The following is a 15601-nucleotide window of genomic DNA, read 5'->3' as shown; positions in this document are numbered from 1 at the left end:
TGTGTTGAACTTTTTTAGTTTGAGGTTTCATCCACCATACTTAGTTTAATACAGTACAGTACTTAAGGTAAATATATTCCTATGGAATATGTTATCTATACTTTGGAATATCTTTTTTGTATTAGTTAACTAATATCTTAATCAACAATCAATTTCTGATATGTTCTAGCCGCCTCTGATATCCAAGGTGTCTAATATGCAGTATTAGTTTGGTTATTCTTAAGTGTACTACAGTACTTTTAATCTTTCTATGTTCTTCATCTTATATGGCAGCCAAAATATGTGAGAGAGAGAGAGAGAGAGAGAGAGAGAGAGAGAGAGAGAGAGAGAGAGAGAGAGAGAGAGAGAGAGAGAGAGAGAGAGAGAGAGAGAGAGAGAGAATATACCAAAAAAATTTACCTGCAAAATCCTGGCGTGTCTTGGTGGTCCCCACAGTGTAGGTAAACCAGAAGAAACTTAAGCTCTGTTTTAGCATGTGTTAAAGCTTGAGAGTATGAACCACGGAAAAATGATGGATGTTGTAGACCATACTCTTTTTCATATTCTCCAATAAAGGAAAGGACATCCCCAAGAGGATCTGTTACTGGAAGATAAAGTAAATGTTGGTCAACATGAATCTAGAGAAGTAAAATATTTAAGCATTCTTAATTACAAATACATCTTTGTGTCAATGATACAACCTCTATTTCTGTTCATGCCTAAATGCCAAGTTAGGATAGATCAAAAGAATGCTGCATAGCTGCTAAATATGAAAAAACCAGTACAGGTAATTAGCAGATAGGCAACATTTTATGAGACCCATCTCGTTGATACCATCTGCAGCGCAGACGTTATGTACCAACTGGATGGGAAGGAAAAACAGCATTCTCAACAGAAATAAGGGCCTTGCATCTGAGAAGAATAAAATTAAAAATTATCTGAACATGAAGTGTTTTCACCTTTAACAGTTCCAGATGTCTGTAAGATCCCTCATGTAAGGTGCTTATTACATGCTTAAATGCCCCATCAATATTAATAATGGAGAGATACTGCTAATTCTGCTAAAAATTTTACTTATTATAGCACAATATCAGTTATGTAGTGCAAAACCATCAATCCATCCAAATTCATAGTAATTTTGTAGGGTCCCCCACGGACCTACACAATTGTCCATCTTACCTGGCCGTCTGAACTCATACCCTGCAAGCATCCGCTCCTCAAAAAAGTATCTCTTGACATATGCGCTATGCACAAGTATATGAGAAAACCAGCCGACATCATACATCATTTTTGTGTATACTGTTGTTCATATTCATGTCATGTCAAATGTATCATTCCTAATAGAAGCAATACAATTTCAGCTTTCCAGCTATATTTATCAGAACTCTGTTCACAACTTGTATACAGAATTATGTACCATTCTCCATTCTCAAGTAAACAGTAGACTGTATCAATCTCTACTTTGTTCGCCTCATGTCATGCACTACATTTCCACTCGCAAGAGCCCTTGACCCTTCTGTTTGTGGTTTTGAATAAATCAGTAAATTTGTAGATGCTGCCTCTTACTAACACCTTTGCAACAATTTAATGTCCCAAGATTCTACAGTCATACAGAAGATCGTTTGTACAGTGCAGAAGCTACCTGGACCAAATTCAACTACAGGTACTAGTATTTCACATAAATTGAAAATGAAGCTGCAAGATCAGCAGGGACGGGGGGTGAAAGTTCACATATATATACAGTTTAAGATTTTGCATGAAATAAGTATAGTAATGTGTTAAAAAAATTACATTTGTTTCATCAAAACCCCACCATTCATATATGCCCATATATACCTTAGTTTAACCAGACCACTGAGCTGATTAACAACTCTCCTAGGGCTGGCCCGAAGGATTAGATTTATTTTACGTAGTTAAGAACCAATTGGTTACCTAGCAATGGGACCTACAGCTTATTGTGGAATCCGAACCACATTATAACGAGAAATGAGTTTCTATCACCAGAAATAAAGAAATAAATTTCTCTAATTCTTCATTGGCCGGTCGGAGAATCAAACACGGGCCCAGCAGAGTGCTGTCCGAGAACAATACCAACCCATCCAATGAGGAACTCATATACACTGTATGCCCAAATAGTAATTAATACCGTATGTTGAATTTTCCAAAATTCTCAGTGTTCAGCCATATTCAGTTGATCCAACAGCAGGCAAATACATGAGAGGTATCTTTGAATGTAGCTACCATGTCTAGGTTCACTGACTGAATGAGTGTAGTTGTTTGGTGGGAAAAAACAAACCACCTTTACATCAGGATACTTGCTGCTCAGATATTGGGGATGTTCTGCAACAATACCTACAATTGGAATAACCTTTAATGGGTTGCCCTTTTGTAACAATACTCTTTGGACTGGGGATTATAACCAAGCTATTTTTCATTTCCATAATAAAAAACAGTATCTGATTGCTCACATACTTGGGGTTCTAAGTGGTAGATTAAAAAAAGATTCAGTTTAAACCTAGTAACATTTTCCATGCAATATGTGCTACAAAATTTTTGAGTGCTTTAAATCATGACACTGTCCTCCTGATACATGCAGGTACGTTCTGCCATACTTGTAAAAAACCAGCTTGTTTCATAAGTGTTAAAATGTTTGTTCAGACAAATACTTTTCTTTTAGACAGTTAACCTATTCAGGCCATCTTGAAAGCTTTGGCAACTATAGCATAGCACTTGAGGCTTTACAGCAAACCCTAAATTATGAAAATGATGAAACCTCTTGAAGCATTGAAACTATCAACAATTTGCTGTAAATTTTTGTGTAGGATCACTGGCTGGCCTTTCTAAACGTACTGAAAAACCTTCTCTTAGAGTCCATAACCAGGAGGCATGGCAGAATTCGCTTTTGTGTTCGATCTCTCCATATTGTCAATTGGCCCAGCACTTTTCTTTGCGATGATCAGTGAATTAATTGATGATGATTTTACTTTTTTGTAGATTTTGCTTTTTATGCTTCACAGACAGTCAAGATCATCACCTGCAACCATTACTACTAGCTTTTCTTCTTGATGAGCAATGGCCTTGAGTTTCATCTCTAGACTAACTACATTCCCCTTTTTCTTCTTACCAGAACTTAGTAAGACTACAAAAACTCCATTTCATTACTCATTTGCTTACATTCCCAGCTGTTTACATTTGGTTGTCTGACTGCTACAAGACTGAGAGCATGGTAACGTTGATGCTGCAGGCTGTTGCCACTGTTCAGTAACGTGTAATATTGTAACCCTTGTCTCAAGTGCAAGAACAGGTCAAAATTCTAAATTCCTAATGAGTGTATTGCTATTGTACAACTGTAACTTTGAAAAATCATAAACCATAAGTTCTTAAATTAGAAGCATCTGAAGTATGTATTTTTTCAAAGCTCTTTTTTGCCTCCGAATTATCCCAGATCCTGAGTTTTCCAGTTTTAATATATTCTGGCTTTATTATAATTCTAAAGATTGGACTTTGGACATCACTGAAATGAAGCAAACCACCTCAAATGTTAAATAGACCCTCTCCTACCCATAAGACTGCTCAACTTCACTTAATAACCACTGCTGGTTATGATATGTCAATAGTTTATTTTTATTTGCCAACAGCAGATAACATGTACAAAACGAATTTGTATTGTTAGAGTACAGAGGAATATAGGCTCCCATTTGAAAGCAAGTTTTCATAATTCCATCAGTTAACCAGACATAGAGCTGGACATAATACTATTCAATCTTCAATGGCCAGTTCATTCTTCACTTAAAAGTTAGAGCCAACGATTCACATGTATGTTCGTTTAATACTTACATCTACGAGGATAAGGATACACAATCCTATAAACAAAGAAGAACAGTGACGTCAGCGAAGACAGTGTGAGTCTCAGAGGTAAAGTCAAAAGGTAGTATCCACCCCTAAATAAGGACGAAAGAAAACCACCTCCTCGATTGGAATTTCTGTTGAGGTTTTCTCGCTCTTCAGAGTCTCTTTCCTCATCTACATTTCTTCCATTTGCTAATCCTCTGTTGTTTACTGCATCCCAGTTATGATGTTCATGATCATCCTATTTAAAATAAATGTAAATAAAATTAAATAAGAGAAAAATTCAGATATATAATAAATTCACATATACTGTACACACTGTTTTGATTAAGCCTCAATTTGATATTCCTAATAAAAAAATGTACTTTTCAGACTTCTATTTTTTTCTAAAATATTTTTCTACAAAACACTATAAGATCCTTCTGTATAATTTTATAGAAACATTTGAGATGTCTTGCTAGCTGCCGTTCTCACTGCCTATGTTCCACAAACTTATGATAAATGGAAATCTGCTTACAGTTACAAAATTATCCCTCTATTAATACAGTGTCCTGTTGCACATTAATTGAGTCATGGCTCAATTCTTACAATCTGGTTTCTGTTTTTTGCATAAATTTCAAGGTTTCAATTTGCTAAAATTACTACTGAAAGAAAAAGCACTTCAACATAATGCACAGTTAATGTATTTATTTTCAAATCACTACAAAGAAAAATGTTTCAGTAGATGGATTTCTTCAAAACATTTATAAACCTTTTTGTTACATATCCTTGGCTAAGACTCACTAAGCTGATGATAATACTGTACCTTTGGTATTTCAGTGCTTCAGAAAGTTCCCACACAAAATCCTCTTTCGATTAAATAAGGCATATTCATTTGCTACAACTAACACATGGAAAATTAATACAGTATATAGTAATTGGAAATACTGCATTCAATAACTTTAAAGCATACAAATAGAATACCAAAGATTCTTTGCAAGGAAAATAAAATAAAAAAAAATAGCAAACCTGTGATGATGTTGATGCCTGTGGGGTAGGCGGTGATGTATCACTCAATGCAAGATGGTCTTGTACTGCTGCCTCTAAATTCCAGGCATGATTTTCTAATTGTGATCTTGCTGCATTATAATCTTCTGTGCCAGTTACTTCCTGTGGGAAAAGATTTCAAGTTATAATATGTTACATACCAATGCTGTATAGCAAAGCAATCAAGTGTTATCTGGTGACGATGGTTCAACTGAATGATTTGTGAAAGTAATAAACTATTGGTAATTAGTCAGAGATATGAAGAGGAGGAGGCTGCACTCTTGAAGGCGAGTGCAATGATCTGCATTTCTATTAAATACACAAACCTAAGTCTTTTGTAAAAGAATAATCTGGGAACTACCTGGCACTGATCGTTGAAGTTTGTTAATAAAGTAGCTGAATGGTGAAAAATAGTTGAGTGGCACAGTACTGTACTACCCGCCCACCTATCTGCAGACCCTCCCTTTTTCATTCAGTAAGCATTTCACCCTGTGTCCAAACTGTGTGCACCAAAACAGCAAGTGATAAAAAAACTATCAAAATAGCAGTCAATAGCTTGAATTCAGTGCCCAAGCCACCATTAATCATGATTTCATTAGCATAGGCACTGTACATTATCATCATCATCATCTGGTTGGAGCACTGTAAAACAAGAGGAGGAAGCAATCAGTGCTACATACTGTTCATATGTAATCACCAGTTGTTCATTTACTTTGTTTAAACTTTTTCTTATTTACTGTATACTGTACAGGTATAGGAACCACTGTATCCATGATTTTTTTTTATCACTCTTTGCCATATATACCTAACAATGGTTATTATAAAGGATATAAGATTGATATGGGCATAAACTGGTTGTTTGTATGATCGACATGTGTATAGTACTTTGCTGCATAAGGTTGCAATTATTTGCAGTTTCAGGGGTGCACTTATTACCCACATATAAAGGGGCCCTACTATCAATATCCTTCAGATCTACAGATAACAATAGGTTGCCCTCTCTGAAAGAAGTCATTATGGACATGGGGATTCCATACTGAATGGAATATGACAAACAAACTTCTTTTACAGGGAGAGGATGGTAACCAGTTTCCAACCCCATGCTGACTTCTCCACCAAGACAAAAGTAAAAGCCTGGAGAGTGGTCATCTATGACTTCCAGCATGGTTTTCTCCATTGCTCTAACCTCTGCTGACAGAGCCATAGCTTTTGGCAATCCTGATAGGCTAAGTAGGCTGTAAACATGATCAGCAATCAAAACTGTGGGGGGATAGTCCATGAAAGGTAGCCTGCACCCATCATGAAGGACTAAGATTACTCAGGACTATGGCCCCTGTCACTGCCATGCTGCCCACAGGCAAGACAGGTGTCTCAACTCAGAGCAGCTAAAGAGGAGGGCCAACTACCTCAGCATTCCTTTTCCACTTCTTCCCCTGTCCTATCAGTTGGGCTGGGGTCTGAGAGACAACCCAAAAGGGTTACAATGACACATGACACTTTCTCAAGGAAGAAAAAAAAGCCACACTCCCAATCAGGTTTGGCAAAGGACTAAACTTTTCCTATCTGATGCTGTATGTGTACCCAACATTGAAGATTTGACTGAAAGAACCCTTGAAGGAAACTACATGGTGGAATAGGGCATCCCAACTATTAGTACAGTGTATGTTATTTCTCCACTGCCACCCCAACCTTGCCCCTCTGCAAGAACAAGGAGTCCAACACCAGTCGTTCCACAGGTTGAAGCTATTCTCAGCTGAAGCTTATTTTGAGAAAAGGCCATAAATAAAGTTTCACCTTCTCGAAAAAAGATCACCAACAGTTCAGCAAAACAGTGGGAACATAAGCTCAGATCCTAACACCTAATACCAACTTCTTTTACTTAACCCTTTCTTCATCAGAGGACCCACCTGTCACAGTAAAGTCTGCTGCATTCAGCCACAAGCCCAACCATGAGACAGCCTAAGAGGAAGCCATGGTATGACACCATCACTCCTGATTTGTCACTTGAGAAAGAAATCTGCTCTAAACAGAATTTGGAGTAGTCTTTCAGTCCTCAGACATGATGCACCTCTGTTGATGTGTAGAGGCAGGCAATTACCACAGAGGCAAGAATGACAGTCTTGCCTTAGGTGCAAACCTGAAAGTTCTCTTGATGGACAAGACTGGGTTCACAAAGACTGCCAAAGTCACTTCCCGAGGACCATTACATTCAAGACTGAGTCCAGTGATTTCTACCATGTGCTTCTTCAACTCAGGTTGTACAGGCTCAAAAGGTAGCCTAATAAGACCTTCAGGTGCTAATGGATCCCAGCACAATGACAAGGACCCTATACAAGTGAAGAAGGTATAGACATTTTGGTCAGTCATCTTAACTGCACAAAGGATTGTGGTGTCAAATATTCTGAACCACAATCCACAGATGCAGGTAGGTACCTTTCTCTGTAACAGGTAAAACCTTGGCAGGGTCAGTGCTGGGTCTAAGTAGGCAACCACAGACAATAAGCAAGCATGACAGATGAGTAAGAAGGACCAGGCTCAGTACCACACACAGGTGAATGATCAAGCATGTAACTAAAACCAAGATGCGAAGGGACAGTTCCCAATACCATACACATGTGAATGATCATGCTTGTTCCGTGGATTTCATGAACCAGTTCTGATGAACTGAGACGATTTGTAGCCACAAGTAGTACTAACTCTTCCCGTTAGATCTCTGGAGAGAAACAGCACAGGAAAAGTTCAGAATGGCCCTTCTTCCTCTCCTGAGAAGCCAGGAAGGTGAAGGATCACAAGCATGCTCATACAACTCAATATCAAACCCTCACACACAAATGGTGTCTGTTGCCCCTCTTCAACAAAGTGACACCCATGAGAATTCTATTAGGACTCCTTACAGGTAGAATACCTGTGGGCCCTATTCCTGCTCTTCTGACAGTCCAGACACATTGAACATAAAGAAGTAGGTTTGGAGGTGCAGGAGGATGACAAAGAGCATGCCTGTGCTTCTTCACCTTGTTCTTACTTTGCCTCTCACTAGTCCTTCACTACAACAGAAAACAACTTGAAGATGGGCATCTGAAGAAGTCCTGTACTACTGGAACACATAAGTACTGCAAATATCTCCAGAAGATGGGCATCTGAAGAAGTCCTGTACTACCGAAACACATAAGTACTGCAAATATCTCCAGCAACAACAAAGTCTTTTGCTAAGACTGCAAAAGCAGGAACATCATCAGCAGACCCCTTAGCCCAAGACAAGTATTCTACAAAGGTAGAGAAGGGTAGCTCCAAAGGATACCTTCAGGTACTCCAAGGACTTCAACAGAAACCCAAGCATCACAGCTTTACGAATGACAGTAGCAGGTGAACGGGGGAGGGGATGCCACTAAAGAAGTACCTGTCCCACCACAAGAAGTGTGTATATTGATCCAATTGCTTGATTGGGAAGCCTGAAGGTACTGGACAGGGTTCCCCAACAGATGAAGCAGAGGTCCTATGCATAAACTCAAACAACAGTGATGCCAGAGTCAAGAGAAAAGTATTAGGCCCCTGAGGATATTGCTGACTGTTTCTTCCCCATCTTGCACTTGATCCCATACTTCATCCATTGCACAGAAACCCAATCTTTCTGCAAATCTGGCCCCTGCAAAAAGAACTAAAGACAGTAAGACTCAAGAGACAAGGGTGAATAAAGCAACCACACATCTACTTTGGCCCTGATATCAATGCCGTTGGCTCACAGTCTCACTGCTTTCACCATAATAGCCATGTATCCTTTGTAAGGCTAACATAAGTCTCAACATCAGACACTATCAACAACAAAATGCTTAAAAAGATCTGAGAAAAAGCTTCAACAGAGGAAGTCAGAAGTTCAACCACACTGAAGATGTCTACACCCAACATCACCCTGCCACTCACCTACTTGCCAAAAATTAACGACCTTCTTAATAAGCTTGTTACCAATTCCAGCTGGCACCATGAACACTCCTATATTAAGAAAAATGTTTTGTATTTTCACTGAAACAAATCAGCAATAAAAAATTTGACATTATAAAACTCCTCCTTTCCTCATACCTGGTCTTTCTTGAGGGGTAGCCATTTTCCTAAATCACAGGGTAAGTGGTTAGGTTTAGATGTATTCCTTCAAGATAAAGTTATACTTTATGGGGTGACTGTACACCAAGAATTACAAGCTGTTTGAAACCTCTGGAAATATTGCAATTTTGTTTTCAATTAAAACTTCATTGACGTAAACAATGAACATGGGCAGGTCAAGGTGGGTCATGCAAAACAACAGGGTGGAACAGACATTTTGTGACTTTCACCATTGAAGAAAATGATTTCAGTGTATAGTTCATAAAAAATATATTGAGAATGCCAAATGTCAAATCCAATCATTTAGGATATTTGTTAACGGTGAGCAATACCTTCGACCAGTCCAATAAACACCTAAACAAAAACCAAGGCTACCTGTAATGTTCAGTGCAACATGTTTGGTGGGTCAAAACACTGGTGTCTCAGGCTTGAGCATAATGCTTTCAGTGATGCCTGTGGTTTTGTTTTCAGTGAATTTTTATTTTTAGGATATGAATATGTTTGAATGAATGGGAACCAGTGTTCTGGGAAGAAACAGCTGGTTGTGCAAAACTTTAAATTAGGTTAGGCTAGGTTAGACCATTCACTGTTTGAGGGAAGACTCAGACAGGTCATATACCGTAACTGAACATTGTTAGCCCACTATCTAGGTCTACAGCTGCTTTTCCTAATTTTGTGAATATTCAATAGAAAGTGAAGAGTTCTCCTTGTGTCTTATTGTGACTGTTACTGCTGATATTTGTGAACTTGGTTATTTTTGCCTTTTTACTAAGCATGTTGTAATTCAGCCTATACATGTTCTACTTTTAACCGGTGCTTTGCACTGTTTTAGGATTTCCCCCACCATCAGAACAATACAGGCTATGGTTTATGTAGCCTAGGTTATTTGGCTAGGAATTTAAGTATCATAGCATTATGCCTACCATGATTTCATTATTTTACGATAATTAAGCTTTGGACTACTGCCTAACTTAAGTAGGCTAGTAGCATAGAGGCAGCCGTAGGTTGGATGCATATTACTTGAAGTCGGCCAATTTACAGAAAATCACATAACATCTACAGAAACAATTTTATGCCCTTGACATTAAATTACATGTATGGGCGGCATGCGTTGACCAATATTAAGAGACTGCCGTTCAAGGTTGGTTTAAGCTCGAGAATACCAAATTGGCTAGCCTACCGTAGCTTTGGCTAGTCTGTACTCTAATCAGAATTCAATAGTCTGTTTAAAAGACGGTCTATTTCACAAAAGTCATACAGTTCACGAGAAAAAGACAACGAAATGATCGTTTCTGCCTTGTTCATTGCACCACTTTGACAAGGCTCATCACACAGGCTACCGTAGGGCATGCTACTGAAGCTTTGGTTATAACACGTCAGCCATTCGTTAAAATACAATTTTCTTTCCAATCAAGCTTTTAGCCTATTTCACTTTATGCAGCATGTCGAAATATCTATTACAGTCTTACCTGGTATTGTACAATTTTCTCGGTAAGCTCTGGTGTCAATTCTCGATCATATTCAGCCATGATTGTAAACACTTCTGTCAGGTCGCTTAGGAAGAAGAAACGAAAGGAACTGACAAAGAATTTTTTTTCTTCTTCTTCCGACTTTGATCAGCAAATGGGGCATCTCGCGTTCAATTATTACGTATATTTTGTATTACTGAATCAAAGTAGGAAAATTAGACAATTAATTTCAAAGCTAATAAAGGGTTTGTGTGATTCTGTGAGGGGAAAAGGTAAGAGGGGAGGAGAAATTAGGACTGTATACAGAAAAACTGAAAATGTGTCATAGTCGAGAACACAACACAGAAAGCAGGTATATGTTAGACGCAAAATGCAAAGTTTATAAATATATACAGCTTTAAAATTGTTTTGGTGTGCATTAACACAAAGAGCATGGAGAGAAAATGACCACCAAAGGGCATGTTGTTCAAATACCAAAAGAGAGGAATAAGAAACTCTAGCAGTTCTACTTGAGTACAATTGGAATGATAGCCTTACATGAAATATGGCCTTATACATTACAAAGAAAGTTAATTTGAACACTATTAAATGGGATCCATTTAATGTGAATGATGAAAAAACGTAGAGCAGAGAAACCAAAAAAGAGTTTGACTTTTTTCATTCCTTAACCGAGAAGTTGTATGTGCAAAAAATCAAAATAGTAACCACAACAGAAGACAAAATTAGATTCAACCCGTCAGACTTCAATTTTTTTCCAGCAAAGAAACAAAATAGACTAAACCCAACCATTGCTTTGAATAAAATACGAAAGACTATTATAAGAAACAAAAAGAACACCAGTCCCCCAGATGGGGTGATTCTCAACAAATTCGCAAAGAATAAGTGAAATAAGGGAACAGAACAAAACTTAAAAGGGAAAGAAACCAAAGATGCAGAGCATGAGACTGAATAGGCTATATACATAACGAACAGAAGCGAATTAATGGTAGCAGACGCAAGAACAACGACTGTATGCAAAATAACAACAAAAACAAGTACGCAAAAAAAGCAAAAAATACAACAAAGTACATGCCTGAGGAAAAAATCAACTGAGAGATACAATAAGAGGAAAATTAATAGTAGAGGGAAAACCAAATGAAAACATATGAGGCCTGGGGTCTGAGAAAAAGACACAGTACAAAAGAAAAGTAAATGAATCAAAAACTACTAAGGGATTCAGAGCTGATGAAACACGGTTTTTTGGCAACAACTTTTTATCAAAGCATCAGATAAAGGTGAAAGTTGGCAAGTGTTTATTTTACAACCCTGCCTAATTTTTGCACGTAGCCTATTATCTTGTGCGTAAGTTCGATAGTTTTGAATTTATAGAGTAAAATGAAGTTGCCGATGCAAGAACCGAGAAAATAACAGACAAGGATCCTAGAACAATTCGTGACGTAAACATAATATGACGTCATGAGACTCCACCCATCCACCAGGTGGGCGGTGAATGGATATGCTTACACAGTCTAGGCTTCAACAAATTCGATAATGCCAGCAGGATATGGAATAGGTTATTATTTGTATAGTGGGCAATAGTTACGTGGTCACCCCAGAAGTGTGGGCAGGAGCTGTTAGACAAATCCCATCATATTGAGGAGTACTGGAAGTCAGACAATATCCATGAGAGCGTGGAACCAGTCATCATTGACATCGCTAACGACGATGAGGACGGGGATGATGACCTCTTCCTCGAGAGTGACAATGAAGATACTTTGTAAATAAATTATGTATAGTGTTAGAAGTTTTATTTGTGCATCTAAAACATATTTATTAAAACACAATGATTATAACAATATGTTCCTCATTCAAATTGATTTCAATATATTTTCATTTACATGCATATCAATATAAATTGTGTTAATTTAATTGATATTAAATAAATAATAGCTTGCCTCAAAATCTTGACTCCTACCATTACCTTTCATTTGCAGTGAGTATACGAGCGCTGTTTAGAGAGCTGTATGATATAAATATATAAAAAAACGAAGAAAAATAGCAATGGGTTACATTAACTGAAATAAAACAATGGCGTTGACCTTTACACCTTTAATAATTGAGGGAAATGAGGTATCATTGCTTTTCATTTGAATTCTAGTGACCACTCCTGACTTGCTGCAAATAAAAGGCAATAGTGTCGAAACCCCGAGGTAAAACAAAACAGAATTTCTTTTTGTATTCCCGCCCTGAATAGATGCAGATCTAACAAATGAGCCATAGACTGGTTCGTTATGTGGATGAATTACATGCACTGAATTTTTTTTTAAGTAGAAACAATACGAATATCAAGAAAATGGAAGAATTCCAAGCTAACAACTTAGTCCCAACAACTGCTGTGGAAGTTGCGATGAAACCTCCACAAAATAATAATAATAATAATAATAATAATAATAATAATAATAATAATAATAATAATAATAATAATAATAATAATAATAATAATAAAATTATTGAGAATGATAATGCAATCAAGGGGACGACGACAAATCCTGCTCGCCATCATTGATGGGTACTAATATCCAAGGGCAAGAGACACAAGGTCTACCCAATTGGCTGGAGTCGCCTCCCACCTAGGCCAACTATGTAGGCGATGACATATCTTAGAGGTACCTGCTCATTACGGCAATTTACCTGCTGACACAATAAAAAGGTAGACAAAACTCCGCATACAAGGGGGATTTGGGGGGATGTGAGCAGACATTCTCTTTCTCTTGGCCTTGCTAATATCAATTAGTGAATATGTCATCGGCAAGTGGGCAGAGCAACAGTGAAGAGATGCTTTCCCCATATAAAAACTTCTCTTCACTGTGGGTGGAGCCTCATGATGTCATAGGTTAACGTCACTATTGTGTTAAAAACCCTTACCTGTGATTTTGATGGCTCTGGCATAGGAAACTCACTTTTACTTTGATAAGTACCAGAACTATTGAACTTAGGTACTAAATAATACTTGCAAAAATTAGGTAGGGTTATAAAATATACACTTGCCAACTTTCACCTTTATCTGATGTTTTGATAAAAAGGTGTTGCCAAAAAACCATGTTTCATCGGCTCTGAATCCCTTAGTAACCTGATCTCATCCTGAATACAGTATGCAGGAAAAGTACTTAATACCAGAGGTTCTTGAAGAAAACTCTTTGCTGTAGCAGTAAGAGCGAATGAAACTAAATTCTGATGCAAAAATCTTCGTCTCTAAAGATATCAAGAAATTAATGGGAAAACTAAAGGAATTATGGTAAAACCCTAGGACTAGATGTAATAGGACAAGAGCTCTACGTAAGAACAACGATATTTTGAAAACTGCTATAAAAAACATCTTAGATATGCAAAGAAAATGGACAAATTGGGACTTCGAAAACTACTGTGGTACCCAATTTAGGCACACGAGCAGTGAAAGTTCTAAGACCGTCTGCCTTAACAAATACCTTATACAGACTTGTTAATGATATTGTAAAAGATACTATTGAACACATGATGGATAATGGCTTTACGAGTGAACCACACGTAAGAATTACAACGAAAAAAAATCAGATAATTTGCACACACTTCAAGAAGGGTATAGGATACAGAAGAGTGAATTAGACAAGGTAGTTATGAATCTACCATTCTTTTCCAGTTAAAAACCTATTTAATTATAGGGAAATTACCAGAGAGCATAAAATACGAAAACGAACCTTTGAAACAGCAGCATTATTCTTCCCAGAGGAAAACTCAAATCGACCCCAAGTAGGCTACTCTGGAAGCTGGGAAAGCAATAAACAATGGTAGTTTGATCTACAGACTGGAACAGGCGAAGGGTGGTTATCCACGCTATCAGATTGAAGAAGGCAGTACACATTTCTGAAGTTCTTAATTCTGGCCCTTTTGCAAATCTCTTCACTTGAAAGTAAATTATCCATGATGCCAGTATTCCCCTCAAGGGTGTCATTTAAAGTGACGAGGGCTCCTTCCACAATCCTCCTAATGGTCCTGTTCGTACATTTATAAATGATTATTTTGCCTTTTTTGTAATCAACGGCATGAATTGAATCCCAAGTGTGCCTAGTCTAAGCTAGTTGACTGTGTTCCACTAGCCATGGTTAAATTATTGGTTTGACTTCTCGTGTAAACAGGAGTTCTTACCCTTTTAGTTTGTGCCGACCCCTTTCTGGTCATTTATTCATTAATGACAAACACTTTCTTAAGCACTGAGTGTAACGGTACAGTGTTTGAGTTATCTCAGTAATAACTAAAAAATAAAGGCAACCAGTTCTTAAAATCAAAAAAAAAAAAAAAAAATTCACAAAAGGATCATAAACACTGTTATCTTACTTAAAGTAAAGTTAATCAATCATTAAAATTTCCCAAAAATTCTCAATTACCGATTGGCGGTGTTTAAAAAAAAATCCCTTAACTTCTAATTATGTAAGGACGGGATTGAGTGATATACTGGCTTATAAAAAGAGAGAGTATGATACTATTGAATTAAAATATTACTTTAGAAAAAATAATAAATGTAAAAAGATTAATTCTGTTCATAAATGGATCGGTTAGTGAACATGGAATGTGGATTTATAAATTGTGTTTACCGAAAATGGAAAATGTGAGTTAAAAAAAGAAAGTTTTAAAATAGAAGGAACAAACTGTAGCACTGTTTCTGAATTAAAAAGGATTAAAAGCAGTTTCTAATAAGGAAAGATATTTTTATTTTTGTAGACAGTCAAAGTGCATTAAAATCATTGAAGGAACTCGTTATAAATCTGTTGTAAATAAATGTAGAAATTTGGTTTATAATATTCATTTAAATAATAATAAATTTGAATTTATATGGATACCTTCCCATGTAAATATATATTATAATGATATTGCAGATAATTTAGCTAAACAGGGGCAGAAAAATATGAAAGTGATATTTTTTAATTAATAAGTCTTAATAATATCAAGAGTCAAGATCAGTTAGAAATCAAAATGAGATATTAACTATTAAGCTATTACTGGAAAAAGGAAGTAGTTGTTTATATCAATTTGAAAATTTCTGAAGGAACAAATGTAACTTATGGAAAACGATCTACTTTGTTTGATAGTTGTTTAGATTGGGATATAAGTATTATTGGGAATTTAATAAAGACAAAAATGTACCTAAATTTTGTAAGCAAGACAAAAGT

General features: G+C 36.9%; 1 protein-coding gene across 1 annotated transcript in view; it reads right to left on the bottom strand.

Annotated features, from left to right (window-relative positions):
• Positions 1-10547, bottom strand: part of Faf2 (Fas-associated factor 2) — a 46727-nt gene extending 36180 nt beyond the window's left edge. Inside the window, exons 1-4 of the mRNA XM_067115993.1 lie at positions 10419-10547; positions 4837-4977; positions 3817-4069; positions 400-583 (exon numbers count right to left, since the gene is read on the bottom strand). Coding sequence (XP_066972094.1) covers positions 400-583; positions 3817-4069; positions 4837-4977; positions 10419-10478 — 638 coding nt within the window. The 5' untranslated portion in view covers positions 10479-10547. The remainder of the gene's footprint in view (positions 1-399; positions 584-3816; positions 4070-4836; positions 4978-10418) is intronic.
• Positions 10548-15601: the final 5054 nt, after the last annotated feature.

Source organism: Macrobrachium rosenbergii, chromosome 14, assembly GCF_040412425.1.
Source record: "Macrobrachium rosenbergii isolate ZJJX-2024 chromosome 14, ASM4041242v1, whole genome shotgun sequence".
NCBI lineage: Eukaryota > Metazoa > Arthropoda > Malacostraca > Decapoda > Palaemonidae > Macrobrachium > Macrobrachium rosenbergii.
Note: the sequence above shows the minus strand (reverse complement) of the source record. Positions and strands in the feature narration are given on the sequence as shown.